The 19152-nt window shown below is 35.5% G+C and overlaps 1 protein-coding gene across 11 annotated transcripts in view; it reads left to right on the top strand.

The window, feature by feature from the left end:
* The window catches only part of LCOR (ligand dependent nuclear receptor corepressor), a 130752-nt gene that overhangs the window by 89990 nt on the left and 21610 nt on the right, over positions 1–19152 (top strand). For 8 of the 11 annotated variants that reach the window (XM_057734418.1, XM_057734419.1, XM_057734417.1 and 5 more), the window contains one exon: positions 144–237. In XM_057734418.1, the coding sequence (XP_057590401.1) occupies positions 144–237 (94 nt within the window). Of the gene's footprint in view, positions 1–143; positions 238–2786; positions 12270–19152 lie in introns of those variants that run through there. The other 3 variants (XM_057734425.1, XM_057734424.1, XM_057734423.1) reach the window with 3 other exon arrangements.

Genomic DNA, 19152 nt, shown 5'->3' with positions numbered 1-19152 from the left:
TGAATTGATTTTGTAACTCAAAATATATGGCTAGTTTTATCTGTTTAGTTGACTGAGCCTACTGCTTTGACATTTTTAGCCTATTCAGTTCATATTTGCTCCCAGTTTTTAATATCCTCAGGTGTTTGTTTGTGTCTCTGCAGACGGTGTACTTGATCTATCCACTAAGAAAAGTCCGTGTGCTGGCAGCACTTCCCTGAGCCAATCTCCAGGCTGCTCCAGTACCCAAGGGAACGGGTAAGGGAAAATATTTGTGGCCTTCCACAGTTTTATAGGGGACAATTTACCAAAGATTGATGCCAGCCTCCCCTGTATGTTTTAAACCTTAATCCTTTAGAGTAACACTCTTATAGGTGGGCGTTTAGTAAAATTACTATTAATGTGTGAATCAAGTAAAGGCACGACCTGTGAAATCTAGAATTGGCAAATATAGATCAGTTTTGCCAGTTTAGTACAAATAGTAAATAATCAGGAACACGGCAAGAATGTCTTTGGACTTTTTGTTGTTGAGTGTTTGGGAGTGTAAAACCCAACCTAAATAATTCCAGAGTTCACGTGTAAAGGCAGTATTTTGTGTGCTGAAGTTGCTGAATAAAACTTGGGCTCCAATATTTAACTTGGTATCTCTAATGGAGTATGGGGGCTGTTCGTTTTTTTCTTGTTTGTTTTGGTTTGGTTTGCTTTGTTGATTTGAACTGCAATTTTAACCCTGTGTGGCAGTTCAGAAAATAATTGTGTGTGTTTTTTGTTTTTAATTAGATAAGACCGGTTGTAGATGTTGGTAGATAACCATCTTATGCTGCCAAGATGTTATTAATGCTCAGTTTTGATAACTATTAGCAGACTAAAGTGAATTTCTAATTTATAGTGTAAGAATTGTCTAATTCCTCCTCTGTGTGTACATAGTAGCCATTTAAAACAGTCAGGTATTAATGAAGATGCTTAGATGCCATGTTGGAAAGGCATTTCCATAAAACTGTTGTGACCAAAAATCAGCTTCATCTAGATATGAAACATAACTTTGGTAAGTTAATATTTAGATTTATTTAACTTTTAGAATATCAACATGGGGAAGATGTTTAGTATCAAGGGAGTAAGTAGACACTAAATAGAATAACCTTTTTCAATTTATTCGTAATTACCTTTAAATTGAAGGATTCCTTTCCTGACTTCTAAAATGCTCCCTTTATTTTCTCTAAAATTCCATCATCTTCCTTTTTCTCTCCTTTATTCAGTCTAAAAATAACATATTAATTTAATCCATTTTGCATAGTTTACTAATCATTTTTTCTTAAGCCCTTTTTTCACTATACTTCATACTAAATATAGATCTAAGTCATCGTGGACCCAAATCATTTGGTTCCATTTATATATCAAAAAACTTGAGTTGCGTAATTAAGGATACACGTAGGAGAAGCCTGAGTGCTGTTTGCATAAATGCATCCCTTGCTTAAGATTCACTTTAAACTTAGCCGCTAGGTCTGTGTATTATATGGTTGAAATTGCTGTGTTTGTCCCTCTGAATGGAAAGTAAATGTTTTCATTGTGGTAGTGTTTTCTGGAAAACAAAAGCACCCGCAGTACTGCCCATCTTTTAGTTGAATTATTATCCATATTATGTTGTTTACTGGTAATGGCAGTGTCCCTGTAGACTTTTGGAGAACATAGCTGGTTTACCATTATTTCTGCAAAGTTCCACTTTTGTGCCTAGTTAATGTAATTATTCCCCTTGGGCATGCTTTACTAATGGCCAGTTTTATCACTGATAATCTTTCTCTATTGTAAAAATGAAAACCTTATGAATTAACTTTGTTGTAAATAGTTGATTTTTTTAAGACATTATTTGAAAGCTATCCACTTAAAATTTCAAAATTGATGTTTGGTATTTTAAGGTTTTTTTTTAACTAAAGAAAATTGGTAAAAAAATTCATTTCTATGTCTCTGACAATAATTACTTTGAGTAGACCTTAAGGAACAAAGTTTTGGGGGAAATAAAGGGCAGTTTCTTTAAAGCTTGGATTATTTCAAATGGAAAATCAGTGGTACTCATGTATCTGCAACTAATAGTGTTTTAAAATGAAGAAGTGTGGTAAGTTATAATTCAGTGGGTATTTTGGTTTGTTTTGATTTGGGGTATTTCCCCCCGCATGGGGCTGGTAGCCATGGTTGTTTTTTTTTTCCCAAGTAAAATAAGAAATGTCATTTGGAGTTTGATTTTTGATAAGAACATCAACTTGTTTGTGGGATAAATAAGCAATTATCTGTGGGTTCCACCAATGTAAATTGTTCCAGTTTTATAGCTGGTTGTCATGATTGTTGAATATGTTGCATTAAAATAAATTATTTGGCTTACTCTTTTATTACTGTACTTGTTTAGTGGTAACGTCACGTTGGTAACACAATTCTTTGTAGATCTACGGAGACTTGATGATTACTTTGTAATTAATTAAGGTGCTATTTTCAGACAGTTGCGCGAAACTTTTTCTCCGAATATTTGTGAACCCAACCAGAGACCAGCTGACAGGTTTAATTTTTCTTTGCCCAAAAGCTCCTGGTTTTTTTTCTTTTTCTTTTTTTGTTTTTTGTTTTTGTTTTTGGTTTTGTTTTTGTGAACAAGTTTAAAACTAACTGCTGAGACCATTTTTTTTTAAATTTTAGAGAAAATAAATAAATAACACAAAGTGATGTTACCCAAGCAAGGCCTTCTAATAAAGGAGTGGTCCCCTCACCCATCCCTCCCTACCTGTGCAAGTCCTGCTCACATCAGTTTCCTTCCATCCAATTAGGCGACCTGGGAGACCCAGCCAGTACCGCCCAGACGGACTTCGGAGTGGTGATGGGGTACCTCCAAGAAGCTTACAGGATGGAACCAGGGAAGGTTTTGGACACTCCACATCACTCAAAGTTCCACTGGCTCGATCCCTGCAGATTAGTGAAGAACTACTGAGCAGAAACCAATTGTCCACAGCTGCCAGCCTTGGGCCATCTGGATTACAGAATCATGGACAACACTTAATATTATCCAGGGAAGCCTCTTGGGCAAAACCACATTATGAGTTCAACCTCAGCCGTATGAAGTTCAGGGGAAATGGTGCACTCAGCAACATCAGTGACCTTCCTTTTCTTGCAGAAAACTCTGCCTTTGCAAAAATGGCACTTCAAGCAAAACAAGATGGGAAAAAGGATGTGAGCCATTCATCTCCTGTAGATTTAAAGATACCACAAGTTCGAGGAATGGATCTTTCTTGGGAATCTCGCATTGGTGATCAGTACAGCTATAGCTCTTTGGTAATGGGTTCACAAACGGAGAGCGCGCTTAGTAAAAAATTAAGGGCTATTCTTCCAAAACAAAATAGAAAAAGCATGTTAGATGCTGGACCCGATTCTTGGGGCTCAGATGCTGAGCAGTCTACCTCTGGACAGCCATATCCCACGTCGGATCAAGAAGGAGATCCTGGCTCCAAGCAGCCTCGGAAGAAAAGAGGGCGTTACAGACAGTACAACAGTGAGATACTGGAGGAAGCAATCTCAGTGGTTATGAGTGGAAAAATGAGTGTTTCCAAAGCTCAGAGTATTTATGGGATTCCCCACAGTACACTGGAGTACAAAGTAAAGGAGAGGCTGGGCACTTTGAAAAACCCTCCAAAGAAAAAGATGAAGTTAATGAGGTCGGAGGGGCCAGATGTTTCTGTAAAGATTGAATTAGATCCCCAGGGAGAGGCAGCACAAAGTGCAAATGAATCAAAAAATGAGTAGGAATACTGTAGAGTGCCAATTACTGTACAAACTGGGTGAGCACTACTGCATTGTTCAGCTGTCATTGCTTGCACCTAACTTCATTTACTGTGACACTTGTTTCTTTGCAGATTTTGCATTGACTCGTGTGTACAGGAGTGAAAGGTGCATTCTGAATGTTGCATATTTTAAGATTTTCATGTGCAGTATGGCTCGGGATATTGTTTGGCCTTTTGCATGTTTCTCTACAAAAGAGAATTGAGTTACCTCACAGAGAACAGATACATGGAAGTGGACTCCTTGCCTGTAGAGCCTGCATGCTTTTCTTTCTTTTTTTCTTAAGTTATATTTGCCTTTATTTAAAGAAAAAAAAAAGCCCCCTTTTAGAAACCACCTCTGTCATATTGGGAGCTTTATCATTGCAAATTGGAAAGCCATCTTATAAAATTATTCACATTTTTTTCTTCTGGATTCAACTAATTTAAGGGTTAAACTAAAGAAACTAAAAACAATGAGCCTTTGAATTTAAGAAATTTCACTATTGAATGATAAATAATTATTTGGATCAGTTAACATTTTATGATTTCCTTCTCACTATTAAGTTTACTTAACAAATTAGCAATCTATTTAGTGCTCACCCAGAGGGGAAGGAGGTGGAAAACGTGCACACACTACCTTCAGAAATGCTTCAGTTAATTACGTTGTAACACTACCTTTGCTGTCATTTCATTTGGGATTTTCTAAGGGTAAAATTTGGTCTCACCAACAAGTGAGGATATAGCCTTATCTCATGGAGGACGAGCTCCGTTCTTACTCAGGAGCAGTCAGGGTACATTACATAAAACAATAGAGGATGCCTCATTTTAGCAGATTAAGTTTCTTTGTATTCTTAAATCCTTCTACAGATTTGATCACGTGCTAACTAACAACTGAATGTCAGTTGCAGCAACTATTTTAAAATATTTAAGATCTGTTTATTGAGGGGATGGGAGAAATGGGGGGAAATGTGTGTGAGTAATTATAATATTGCAAAAGTGGTATCTAGATTTTACAGACTCAGTAATCTGCTCAAATGTCCACATAAGTGAAGAATTAATGTTTGTGGTGAGGAAAAAAACACAACCCCAAGGTAACCTAATATGATGTAGGTTGCATTTCAGTTCTGACAATATTTCAATCAGAAATCAAGCTCCTTAGCAATTCTTTTTTAATTAATTCAGATACTAGTACAAGGGGGGCAGGGTTGTTTTTTAGTTTTGATTTAATTTGTTGCTTTGAGCTTTTTTATTTTTTTCTCTTTTTTTTCCTTCTTTTTTTGGCATCCTACATACCATCCCCTTCTTAACTTTTTCTGATATTTAGCTGATTTTTATGGTTGTTTAGCACACAGTTCAGGACCTTTCAGATTGTGTTTTGTATAAGCACTCCGTAAAGAACATCTAATCTTTTTTTTGAGATGGGCTTTTAAAATTGCAGTGATAAGGTTTGGAACATTTATTTGCTACAACTTTTTTGCAAGAATAACAGGTAAATAAGGCCCATGAAATTTAATTTTGCATTGTGACCAAATTGCAATTACTCCTTGTGCAAAACAAAATCCACCCCACATACACCCTGTATTCTAATCTGCTGAGAAAGGTGGTCAGGCCATTCTGAATGCTTAACCAAAAACAAACCAACAGACAAAAATCATTGGAGTTTTTGTGTAAAATAAAATCAAACTTGGAGTGTTAAATTGAGGTTGATGATTTCTGATGAATACTAACAGTTTGAGGAGTAAGTCCAGATATTCCCAAGGCATAAATTCTTGCCTGGAAACTTTGGAGCAGTTAATTAGGTTAAGGATAGTTTTCCCTCAGCAACCTATGTGTTCAAAGGTTAGGCACACCATTGCTGTTATTAAAATACACACATTCTTGACATAGCCTGGGCTTGGATTCCTCTTTTGGTTTGGTTATTTTGTGTAGGAGTTTAATCGGTGGATGACTGAGCTTGTTTCCTCTTAGCTTTCTAGTCTTCTCAACAGAAAAAGCAGGTTCAGAGCAGTGTATGACTCTGCAGTATTTTCTAGCTTAGCTGGAAGTTGCAATAAAAATACTTAATGAAATGTGTATGGTTTCATCTGCAGTTGAAGGAAGTTGTAGAAATTTTGCTGAAAGCAAAGGACTAAGCTTATGAAGGAGCACCTCCTTTGTTCCACACTCGATTTGTCACACACAATTAATTGCAGCCATGGTGCCTTTTTGCGTGATGTTTGGGGGTATTCGGTAGCCCAAGATTGCTGCAAAAAGGTCCTTTGAGCAATTAATTTGTGCTTGTTCTTATCCCCTCAGAAAGGCATCATTAAAGGCCCATTTAAAAATCTGGCCCTAAAAGTTCAACTTTTGTAGAGTTTTACTATTCAGAGAGGTTTTTAATCCTATGTGGTAGTCTCTAAAGTGATGTATGAGTTGAGTTGTAAATTTTGTCATTGTAGTGTACATGGAGTGATCATTTTACTAACATAAATATTTTCTATGTGTGTTTCAGTGGATGACAATCGAGCAGCAGAAGAATGGTGTGCCTACCCTTTAATGCTGCAGTTTAAATAAGAGAACTTGTATTGTGTCATTTCAGATTGTAGGCTGAGAGTTGTAAATAGTGAAAATTTGAGTACTTCTATTATTTGTTTTGGTTAGAAAGTGAATTTAAAAAACAAACCAAACTCTAAACTTTCTCAGATTAAAAGTCCTGAGACCTGAAGATTGTAATATTCATGTCTGTGAAGCTTTTAAACATTACACTTGAGATCAGTCATGACTTGATATTCAGGTAAATTTTCTTTTCCAAGAAGCTTTTGAATAAGCATATTTCCTCCAAAGGTCGGTCGGTCTCTCTTTTTCTTTTTGAGTGTAGATTATTTTAAAGCACTAATTGCATTACATTGGTAACTGCAATATAAAATAGCCATTATTGTTTTGTGAAGCATGGTTGAAATTAGATAGTGGTCCCTTTTAAATTTCATGAGCCTCTCAAAAAAAAAACTTTAAAAAAATACAAAAGCTGCTGAATATTTCAAAAGATATATATTTTACCTTATTGTAGTTTTTGTAAAGTTAGTTTGTAATATTCAGGTGCACTTTTAATGTTAAATTTTGTGTTCAGAGTTCCATTCTAACCATGTGTTTCTTGGACGTGGCTCATCACATGGCTGGCTGTCAGTCTTGGTGCCGCAGTGATCCCATAATATTTGATTTCCCTCTTGATTTGCCACTATTCTGTATTGGCACTTTCAGTGTAGATATTCTAGTTTGGGGACGTCCTCATAAATGTGTAATAGAGGTTGGTCTATTCGCATGCTTAATTTCTGCTAATCAGAGTTTTGCATAACCCAAACAACAGTTGACCATTTTTATGATATGGGAAAGTATAGTTCACAACTATCTTTGTCACAAAAGCCTTTTCTCCTTTCATTTTCTAGTAAGTGGATGATGACATTACTCAAACTAGTATTAGGAGATAATGTATTTAAAATCAAGTCCTGCATTTTTTATGAGAGAACATAGATATAGGGTAGATAAGCTATGGCACTATAAAATCAAAAACACTAATTCCGTGGAAGGATATCCAGTTGGTATTTTTATCATCAGCTTCCTCATTTCTGAAACAGTCATCAAGCTTGACAGTAATGTATTATATTACTTTGTTTAGTAGGCTTACAAGTGACTCTGAACTGTGTTTGTGATGAGCTATACACTTTTTTCTGTTCCCCAAATCCCGTGAAGGACAAAGTCTCTCTTTCAGGAAAAATAATTTATATTTGTGTATAATACTTTTTAATGTTAAGTTTGTTGTTATTCTGAAGTTTAGATGTTGCTTGATAAACCTTTGCTGCAGCAGATCATGGATATGAGTAAGGCTTTGTGTGATAATAGGGGTCCTTATGTGAAGTTTAATTACTGTTCAGTTCTGGTGAGCAAGCTCAACAAGTGTGAAGCGTGTATTAGCTTTATTTGGTACACTTTTCCTTTACAATATTGAAGTGCTTTTAGAACTCTGGTTATCTTATATAAACCATTACCTCAGTCAATTGGCATTTCCATTCCCCAGCATTTTACCTGAGCTGTATATACGATGAGCTATATGGGATCAGATAGTAAAACAGTAAGGCACAATGTTTAGTTCCCAATTTTCTGGAGAGAACTCTAAATTAGACTAAAAATGACTACCTGCAAAGGCCCGTATCATAACTACCTTCTGTCATTAGGCAGTATGTAGCAACCTTGGAGCTGCTAATGAGCTGCATGTTCTCCCCCACCCCAAGTAAGCACATGGTGCTGCGAGGCTTGGTTCTAAGCCTTTGTGATTCTCTTATATTTCATTGACCTGGAATAGTGAAGCTTGGATTCAGTTAGTTATTTTTATAAAACAAATTATTGAGTCAGCCCAATGTCAGAACCTGAAATTATTTTGAGTAGTTATCGTAGATATGACAGCTCAGTGTCATTTTCTTAACAGCTGTTATCCCTGTAGATTTAATTTTGAAACTACATGTTTTTGCTTTTATAATTATTCTTTCTTTAACTAAATTCCAGAGGTTGTTTTCATGTGAACCATCCTTTTCTATACATTCAGGTTGCTGTCATTGGTGATGGAATATGGCAATAGACTGAATTGTTCCACTTAGTCTTTTATAGGAGACATTAAAAGTTATAGGTTAAATTTTGATCTTCATGAAGATATCAGAGATTGATTTCCTTGTTACCTTTCCATTATAATTAGGTCTTCATTAATACTATGGTCAGGCCAGTGTTATTAAACTTAATGGCTTTAACCAAACAGCCCATTTGGAAATTTTATTAAGCTATGTAGGGATTTTCTTTTTTTAATCTAATTGCTTTCAAGTTCTGCTGAAAAGGAAAAAAGTATAATTGTGGTACAAGGAATGCAGACCTCCAAAGTCTTCTTAGGTTTTTTTTGGATACATTCTGTCCTTGAGACTTGAGTAGGATTTGTGAACATGGTGACTGAAGGGAAAATAGAAGAAATTCTTTGCATATTCTCTGTCTCTCATTCCCAAATAAATTCGCAGTTGCCTTTTAAAGAAGCAGACATTAGCCCTGTAGCTGTGTGCCCTAAGTGTCATGAAGGAGATTGGAGGAAGGAGTTGGAAAGTAGGATGGGGAAAGTATGTAAACTTGAGGAAAGGCTAAAGATTCTGCCCTACGATACTAAAAATGAGTCGCAGGATAGATAACATGGTAAAGTTGGGCCACCTTCATTTGATAGTCAGAAAAATCTTTTAGATTGTTTGAAAAGTGAGAATCAAGGCAAATTAATGTTGGTTTGACAAACAATAAAATATAAGTTAATTCTGCAGCTATTAGGGGGGTAATTTTAAGATTTCCAGTTCATTTAGAGCTATATCAATAAAAACTGAAAAGCAAGCACTTTTAGTTAATCATAGATTTATTGGATGTAGCAAATATTATAATCATAATATTTAATCTTTATTGTTTGAATATGGAAATAAACTCTTTACCTCATCTTGAACTGTCATTGAACACGCTCAAGATGACCTTTTCAACACTGGAAATGACCCTACACACATACCAAAAAAATCTAAAGCAGTAAGACATATTTGAAGATCCATACCTCTTAGACTTTTTAGATTTGTCTTGGAAAAGAATTTATGAACCTGTAACCAGTATTAGTGCAGTCTTGGGTTCCTTGTTCTGCATAATTGCACCCTTTCTCAGGTATGTCCTGAAAACATAAATTTTAAAATAATCTCTTTAGAGATTAGATTCTCAGTGGATAGTGTGTAAGGGGACTGGGGGAGGGGGGAGGGAGGGTTGGACACAGGACACGGACACAGTAGAGCAGGGATTTTTAACATACAATAGCCAAATAGAATTTCAATCTAGAATATTTTTACCCCCTCAGAATGAGTTGAACAACATCTGTTATTTGGTAAATACCCGGTGCTACACTCCTAAAAGTCTTTTGTTTCATCCAGTTGACTTTTTTTCCTGCTTGGTGGAAGGGTATATAGTAGACTTTACTGTCACTAGGAAAGCACTTGTCTGAAATGTTTAAAGTACTAGAAAAGGGATAATTCAGCACTTTTTCTGTTACAACACTAAAGTCTTAATTTATCTTCAGAGTCTTAGGTACTGTAAGTTTTAGGGTGATTATTTAAAAATATAAAAAACATACTACATAATATGGGGTCAGATCACATTTATATAAATAATTCTTGTCTTATGTTTTAAAAAGACAGTAACATTTTGTACCTTTCAGGCAATTCCAAGTGATTGCCTAATTTTCCCCATTTCATTAAGCATTTCAGGCTGAGAATTTGGAATTTGAGAGGAGGTGAGGGGGAAATTCCACAAAATGGAAAATTGTGTCAGACGGTTTTAGAAAAATAAATCACTAGGAAAATGGGTAGGGATTCTCTCTCCCTTTTAAGTCTTCAGGGAATGAGCAGTATTTAGAATCTTTGGCTGAAATTCAAGCCTTTTTACTGTGTAAATTTTTAATATTAATTCACTGACATGCTTTTTACATCAGAGGACTGAAAATGGATCTTAATGTTTTTAAGTTGTGGAAGGGTATATTTCTAAAATGGGGGGGGGATAATTAACTAGGTTAGTATACCAGCATTAGTAAGTTTAAGGAATTTTAGTATGTAATAGCAAAGTGTTTGATTAAAAGTCTAATCCTATATTGCTAGTCGAAATTAGTTACATTCTGATCTAGGAAAGATATAGTCATTGGATATTGATATGCTGTGCTGTCAGAAAACCAGACTAAGAAACCTTTATCTGACTCCCACATGTTGCTTGTTCTGATGGGATGTATATTTTACAGCAGCTTATTGCTGCTTTGAGAAGAAATGTATAAACTATACATTTGGAGTGTTTGCGTATAATTCTTTATAACCTCCACTTTAAACTGTCAGACATTGGTATTTTATCAGTCCACACTGTTAAATAAAGCTAATGTTCGTAGGAATCCAACTTGTACACACTGTTTTAAAACCCTCAGGGACAGTTTACACACTATTCTCACTCAATTCAGGTACTTTGATGCTATTCTTAAACCTAACAGTGACTTGTATTTTTCTGTTTTGCTTTTATTTTGACGTGCTGGTAGCACATCCTTGATGAATGTCAACTTAAAAACTCAGTTCAGGTATCCAGGTATAACTCAGCCAAACAGATTTTAAAGCTGCATATAACTCTCCAGCACACGGTGCCTCACACTCTTATAGTGGCATTCTATATATTCAGTTATTACTACTGAGCAGATAATATGGGGGTTCCTGTTAACAGTGTATTTAAAAAGACAAATGTGCATAAATGTATAGCCAGCACATGCAACACACACACACACAAACTATATGTTTTTAAATGCCACTAATAGCCAGCACAATTAAATGACATTCCTTGCTGCTTCTGTAAACTATAACAGATGCAGTTCTTCCTCAATGTGGCTCTTGCTTCTTCACCATACTACTACTAAATTCAAGCACTGGTCCTTGGGTGTCTGACCTCTACATTCTAGTTTATGCAATGTCTTTAGAGAATTCTGTGCACTGGCCACTGTGATGGAACCGTTGGGCCAGGAGTGCTCTGAGTTTATTAGTAGTGATTCTGCCAAAGTTGGTGTTGTAACATGAGTATGTAAATGTCAAAAAATTAGCAGAGGTCTAGGACTACATATCAGCAGACAATTTTGTCAGTGTATTTTGTAGCCTAGAAATCCTCAATGACAAGTTTATTCTGATGTGAAGTTCTAATTCCAGTGTTTTAGCCCTTTGCATCTCTAATGTTAAGACTTGTCTGTTAGAAGTCTTTATTCTTTAAAACTCCTTTTGTTTTCTGCAGTACTACCTGTGGTTAACAAAACAGATTATTCCTCTGCTTTAATATTTGATATCTTACATCTAAAAGGAATTCTCCATATATAAAACCCATAGCCTTTGAAGATACGGAAAATGGCATCTTTCAGATTTCTAGAAGTTCAAGTGTCATGCAACAAAACAGGAACCCCCTTTACTCTTATGGACCTCATTTCAATATACTGTTTACAGTTTGACGGAATTGTATAATTTAATATTTCTCTTGTACTGTAGTTTATATTTATTTACAGATTTTTTTTTTGTACTGTGTGATTTGAACTTTTTGTTCCTTGCTATGATCAATGTTTATGTAGTAGAGCACTTATGATCACAAATTAAGTTTTTTGGTTTGATTGCACTACATTAAATTTTTTAATGCAGTTCTGATTTTTGACTGGACTAAAATAAGCTGTGTCTTAATGTATGTGATGAGTACTTAAAATTTTAATCCATGTGGTCCCCCTTTTTTTTGCATTGTATGTCAAACGCGCTAGTTCTTTCGTGCATGTGTAAGATTTAATGGTTCCATTGTATTATTTGACCATGACATTTTGGAGAAACATTCCCAGCTGTAATGTTGTGTATGGTAGTTCTCACTGGATGCTAGACTTTTCAAAACCACTATTCTTCTAATAAATTTTGTTGTGAAAACTGTTTTAAAAGCTTGGTTTCTACTTCTTAAGATTATAATGCTTTCTTTAAAAAATCCACAAAAGGGGTAAGATTTCACAGTGCACTATAAATGCACATGGTAATCAAAATTTGTAATTTTTTTGATTAATTATTTCTAGATGAAATCTCTTAGGTAACTAAAAGTTGCTGCTTCAAAATTGTGCTTCAGTATTTGGATTCGGTACTGCCTTGTAACTCTGTCTCTTTACTAATTGGATACTCCTCTACCTCCGTTTTCTTCACTGGGTTATTCACGTTAAATACTTTCATATTTTCATAATGTCTGCTTGCAGGACTTTTTCATAATTTTCTTAGAGTAAAACTTTATTCTGAGATTACTTGCTAAAAAGAATAATAATTTACTCAGTTTTGTTTGCTCTTGAGGCATAAGTATGAAAGCAACACTGTCAATTGGTTAAGGTTATTATAGTAATTCTGATTCTTGGGAGGATGCTGGTATTTCCTTTTACGAGGACAAATAACAGCATATATGTTGCTCAACATGTATATTGTGGTTTTTAGAAACTAAGGGTATAAAAAAAGTTTTGTATTACGAAGTGATTTCTGTTATAAAGTAGTTGGGGGGGAACAGCTGAATTACAGCTAAAGATCAGAAAGGATAAGCAGAATGTTTTAGAAGGCTTTTCAAGTTCATGATATTCGTGTAATACAGGATAGTTGAAGTGATTTCCAGTCATTTCTAATGGCATTTTATATTTTTTTAATGATGTTATTGTTGGTAGTTCGTCTAGATTATCTTTTAGTTATTTAATATTTTTTGTCTCATTTCTTTGGCTGCCTAGCTAGCACTTTCTGCCTTTTGGCCTGATGTTTAATTGGAAATCTTGCTGGTAGTACAGGCTTGTTCGTTGGCTTCACTTGTTCCCCTTACTCCATGTGTCTGTGGAACGTTTTTCTAGAAACCTAAGTATTATTTCTTTATACAGAGCTATAACTATGTGTTTCTTGTCATTATCCATTTTAAACTGGTGGTCAGGTCAGTTGTAGTAGGATTATAATCTAGCATCTCATCAGTGAATTTATTTTAGTGACCCTATCTTCATGTTGCTACTTTAGCTCTTCAGTTATGACCTGATTTTTAAAAAGGGCTTATGTTTTCTAATCCAAAATTTTCTTCTCTGAGTCTGCTGATATTTTGGAATTAATTTGAGAACTCTTAGGAATCAGGGAAATTGCATAAGGGAAATGGAGTGGAAAAAAGTGGAAAATGGTATCTGCTTTCTGAGTTGTGGAGTTATTTTTTCCTCAAGGACTGAATTTCTCTCACCAGACACTTCTATTCAAATGTAAAAACATATACCCAAGTCATGTGTTGTTAGATTTTGTAGCTGAAATGAGTGAAAATCCTTTTTTTAATAAACTATTTATTAACATGAGATAACTAGTCTTGTAATCAGAGTATCTGTTTTATCATTATTTGCTCCCAAATGGTAAGCATTTTAACACAGAATTTTAGTCGTTTTAGTCAACTTGTAAGTTGTCAGACTCTTTGCTGTTGAGGGCAAGGGGTAGTGTCAGTATCAAACTGCATTCATGGCTGGGGTAGACAGGATTGTTTTCAGAGAACATTTCAGAAGATTGATGGGTATGTAATGAATGGTTTAAGTCATGATTTGGTTAGAGCCCAGCTTGGAAATTACGCAAAAATACATCGAAATTCATAAGTATGAAATCTTCTTGAGCCTGGAGCTTTTTATAGGCATGTAAGAATACTGTTGTTTGTTGACTGGTAGTTTTAAAATGTTAATTGTACTTTTTTTTTTTGGCCACACCATGTGGTTTGCGGGGAACCTTAGTTTCCCCAACCAGGGATTGAAACCAGGCCTTCGGCAGTGAAAACACCGTGTCCTAACCACTGGACCGCCAGGGAACTCCCTTAATTGTACTTTTCTTGCCAGCTTTATTTGATCAGCAGTATGGAGTAATACGGATTATTTGATAAATTTCTTGCAACTTGGTATATTAGAAAGATCACTTGTTTTTTTCATCTGTAAAGTAAGAATGTTGTCCTGAATGCTTTTTAGGCCTTATTTCAACTCTGCGTCTATCAAAAATGCAATTTTCTATTAAATGTGAGACAGATACACCAGTCCTTTATTGACTAATAAGGTCTTGTAAACCTTAGGTCTTATCCTTGCATTTGCAGCATTTTCTGAAAGGCGGGGATGGGGGAGGGAAGGTCTGGATGTCATTTTAGCTGCCTTTTATTTAAAACAAGTTCAAGTTCTTGTTATGAACTGTATGAACGTGATGATGGTTTTGTAAAAATTAGACTGAACAGTTACTTTTTATTCTGATTAATTGTAAAGTATGTTATTCATAATTTCTGTTTCTGATGTGTGCAAGCTAGTTCTGGTTTGAATGTTAGAGCACAAAGAGTTCTGGGGATCACTGGATATAATCAGTCTCAATCAATATAGACGCCAGGGTCAGTTTATAAGAGCGCGGCTTGAACATGTTACATGTATTTTCAGATTTTAACGTGGGAGGTGTTTTTGTTTTGCCTTGTTTGTTTGCATTTTTTAAGTTCGTTTATTCAACAATAGATTCTTTTTTTTTTCTAATTGTGTCAAAGGACATAAAATGTACAGCTTTAACCATTTTTAAGTGTATGGTTTAGTACTGTTAAGTATATTCACATTGTTGTGACTATAGTGGGTTTATTAACCCACTGATTAAACAGTGTTGGTCCCATCCTGATCTTTCATTTTTAAAATGAAAAACATGGAACGTGCGGCCTTTAAGGGACTTGCCCACCCTCCTCACATAATGAGTTGCCCTTAATATTTGTGATTCCACACCATTATACTTATCTTTATACCACTTTGGCACTCTTGACTCAGAATGAGGGATTTAATCTTAACAATTTTCTTTTAACTAATTAAATCTTAACTATTAATTAATTTCACCCTTGAATAAACTTACATTGCTTTTTAGGAAGAGAATTAAATCTATATTATGAAATTGCCAATGAAGAATTTATATTTGAGGCATTTAAAACTTCTTTGTTAAATAGAAATCAGTATGATTGACTCAGTGCTGAAAGAGGTGAATCTTGAAGAGTAGGTAGGGCATAGAAGAGTTTCAGAGAATTTGATGGGCCTGGTTCAAAAATCCCAGCCCTTCTCCCTTCTTAGTACCTGGTCTTGGACAAGGAATTGAACCTTTTTGAGCCTCAGTTTTCTTATGTGTAAAAGGATTTACTACCCACCTCAGAGATTTGCTGTGAGGCTTAAATGAGATTCTGTATGTAAAATACTTAGCACTATGCCAGGCTCTTTGCAAGTGCTCAATAAATGAAAACTAGGAGTGAAAGCACCTGGCAGGAGTTACTTTAGGAAAGGAGAGAGTGAGAAAATCAGATTGAAAGTTGTGGAGGAAGCTGTTTATATTGATTAGAACTTTGATTCTAATTACACTTTTATGGAATGGGAGTTCTTTGCATTTCAAACAGATCATAGCACAGTTTAGAGGTGTTCATTTCAGCGTCTTATTAAAATGTCTTGAGATGTTTTTCCCAGGAAAACCTAGTAGTGTAATTTTAGCTGGAGACAGACTAAGAAGAAAATAACCAGGATAACAGACTCGCGTGAGGGACTAGAAATTGTTGAGTCTATGTAGACCAGCTTTGCAAACTTAATTAACCAATTATAACTTACTACTAGCAAGTTATAAGATCAGTTCAGGGGGTTCTAACCAACTTTTTAAGAAGATATTAAAAAGAAAAAAGAATCAGAGTACATAGCATGTAATATGTTTTGTTTCGTTGAGTCATATGTGTGTTTACACACATACAAACTAGGATGTGTGTACTGAGTCCCTTTGTAAAAAGTATTTCTTGTTCTTGCGGTCAAAAATTCTAGTGGCTTCTGAAAGCCATTAAATAAACCATACCTTTCCTTCCTTATTTTTTTTGGTACTAGCGAACCTCCTGTGTGCTTAGAGTTAGGAGCCCATGGTCTTACTGTCTGACCTTCAAAATTCCCTTCCTTTCCCTGCCTCGTTGAACTCATTTTCTTTGAAAGCTTTTTCTTTTCTCCACTGATTATGTGTCAAAATGTTTCCTCTGCCCTTTTCAATTTCCTTGAAAAAGTCTGAGGAAAATTATTTTCACTACATAGTAATTTATTTGGTTAGTTTATTCATCACTTACTTATTCCTAAGGTGAACTAAAGCCCCAATTTTTAGGCAGTGAAACTACCACGTTAAAAAGGCCAAAGTCCTGGACTTTGGTTCACAATCCAATAGAGGAGGTAGCCCTGTCAACTGTTACCATGCAGCATAAGTGCAGTTTATAAAAGATAGACACAAACTATGAGAGTATGGTGAGACATAAATAATACGGCCCACAGGGAGAAGGTGCTAAAGGAGGATGGACTATGAACAGTGGGAAGTTGACTGAAATTTTAGGCAGAAAAAGTGATGAGATCATATTTGGGCTTTAGGAGGATGGCAGTTCTGGGTAATGTGCAGCAAACTAAAATGAGGAGAAATAGTGGCAGGGAGCTTAGAATATAGTGTTCAAGGGAAGTCAGATCAGTATAGGTGAACTGGATAGTAAGTATATTGAAGGCGAGAGGAGTGATGAAACTAGGGATAAGGTTTGAGGTAGAATAAGTACCTAAGTTGAGTGTATGTGTGTGCATGTGTGTGGACATATGCATTTACGTTTGCTTATATTTTGTCTTCCAATATTCCTAAATAAAACCTTGAATATACAGATGATTCTGCTTAATTCCACTCACTCCAGTACCTCTCCAACAGTAGCCTTGAGTGTTTCCAGAGAGAGGTGGGGTAAGGGTTGGTTATAAAGGACTGTTAATTCCAAAAGCACCCCAGAGAGAATGATAGACATAAAAATACTTTTTTTTACTATACTTTAAATTCTAAAATATATATACCTCCTCTAACATTCATGAGGTGAACAAGTGAGAAATAATATTACATCTTGTATAAATACCTTAGAAATCCTTTTAAGTTTTAAATCCTTTTACATTTTACTAAGTGGTCTAGGTCCTTTAAATAATTATAGTTAATACAACTCTTAGGAGTGCTGTCCTTGTGTCAATCTGAAGTGATTTATTAGATAACAACAAAAGTAAAAGTTGCCACTTTTAAGGATTATACCACAGATTTGTATGGTTTCAAGAGTGGAAATTAAGAACCTCAAGAGAACATAAGAAAAGTTAAGATATAGAAGATCCTATAAAAATCACAAAAAACTCAGGACACTATTAGATAACTGCTTATTTGGATATTTAAGTAATCTGCCAGCTTCCCCCTCTCCTTTCACCCAGAAAGAAACTGGGAATATATGTCCAAAAACATACCACTTTATTTCTTGAGAGGGAAAAACACTGGTGTTGCAGGGATCTGTCCTGTGAACTGTTAAATGTTCTTTTGGGTGTTGTTTATGTCAGCTTCCCATTAACACTGCCCTGCAAGGTGGCTGTGTGGGTTTTTGGTTGAGGTTATTGTCATTATTATTATTATTATTATTATTATTAATTACAAAAGAGATACATTCCGATTGTGATGGTAATCGTGTCTGGACTGACTCCTCTCAGTTCCACTTCAGGGAAACTGCACAGTCCTTGGCCACTGCTGGGCCTTGACAGATGTTTCTTCCCCCTCACCCCCTTGAGAAGAGCGTCATGATAATGGTGCATTTTCTCTCACTTGGGGAATGAGTGCCTCTGTATTCTGCCTAAGCAGCGGTATTTTTTAGTCTGTCGTTGTCCTGGTCATTTCAAGGGAATTGAAGAGCAGTTTCCCCTAAAGAACAACATTTTAATCCCCTACCTGACAGATACAAAAACAAAAGAAGTAGGCTAGACTCACTGCTTTCTCTTGAGCTCTCATGTATCCTGACCTAAAATGTCAGCTATGTCTTTAAGATCAGATCACTCTTTAATCTGGTTTCAGGAACTCCGTGAGTCTAGGGACAGACATTTTTTTCAGTTCAAATCAGCCCCGGGCAGAGGTCTGTCCTCTTTGTCTGAAATTACTGTATTATTTTCTAAAGTCTGTTTTACAGTGTTTTTGAGAATTTAGGTTTGTGTTCTCATCACATCAGTAGTTATATCATTTAGGGATATTTCTTCCCCCACTTCCAGGAAGTGTCACTTTTAAGACTTGTGCCGTCTAGTCCAGCATCCCCTGTCTTTCTCTCGCTGCATCCTCCTTCCTTTTGTTTACATTAGTTAACACCAGATGTAACGTATTTGGTCTTGCATAGTCTTACCTGGGATGATAGAAACAAAAATCAGTTTGGTAGAGGGAAAAAAAAACTTTTTTCGGAAATAAATAGTTAGAAGTGTCTGTTTTGTGAGGCTCTTACTTGCCTAGAAAGAAGATGGAGGTATTGGACTGTTGTGCTTGATGACCGCTTGCCCTGACTTCTAACTCACCAAGCAACTTTCTGTTTATGTTTTGGCTTCCCAGGTACACTTGTCTGTAGGGTGAAAATATGTTAAAGAGTGAACATAAGGATCTCCTTGATATTGTATTTTTTATTGTAATTTAATAAATTTGACAATTTAGCTAAATTTATGAGAAATAGAAGAGACAGTGGACAAGCCTTAAACTGCTTCTATCATATTTAGATCTACTATAGATAATAGCCTTTTATTAAACCCTGAGATACAGGAAAGGCAAATTATGGCCTCATGTCCAGTAAGCACCCTCTGAAGCACTTCTCCTTTCCCCCAATTTGCAGTATTAATTCATAATTTTTTGAACCTTTGTTCTGCCCTGTTTTTAGTGAACTTGGTTAAGAATACAGTAAATTTAGAAAGCATCACAAAGGGATTGCATGTCTTTGTTTTAAATCAGTA

The sequence above is a fragment of the Hippopotamus amphibius genome, chromosome 5 (assembly GCF_030028045.1).
Source record: "Hippopotamus amphibius kiboko isolate mHipAmp2 chromosome 5, mHipAmp2.hap2, whole genome shotgun sequence".
NCBI lineage: Eukaryota > Metazoa > Chordata > Mammalia > Artiodactyla > Hippopotamidae > Hippopotamus > Hippopotamus amphibius.
This window is presented reverse-complemented; position numbering and strand designations above follow the sequence as displayed.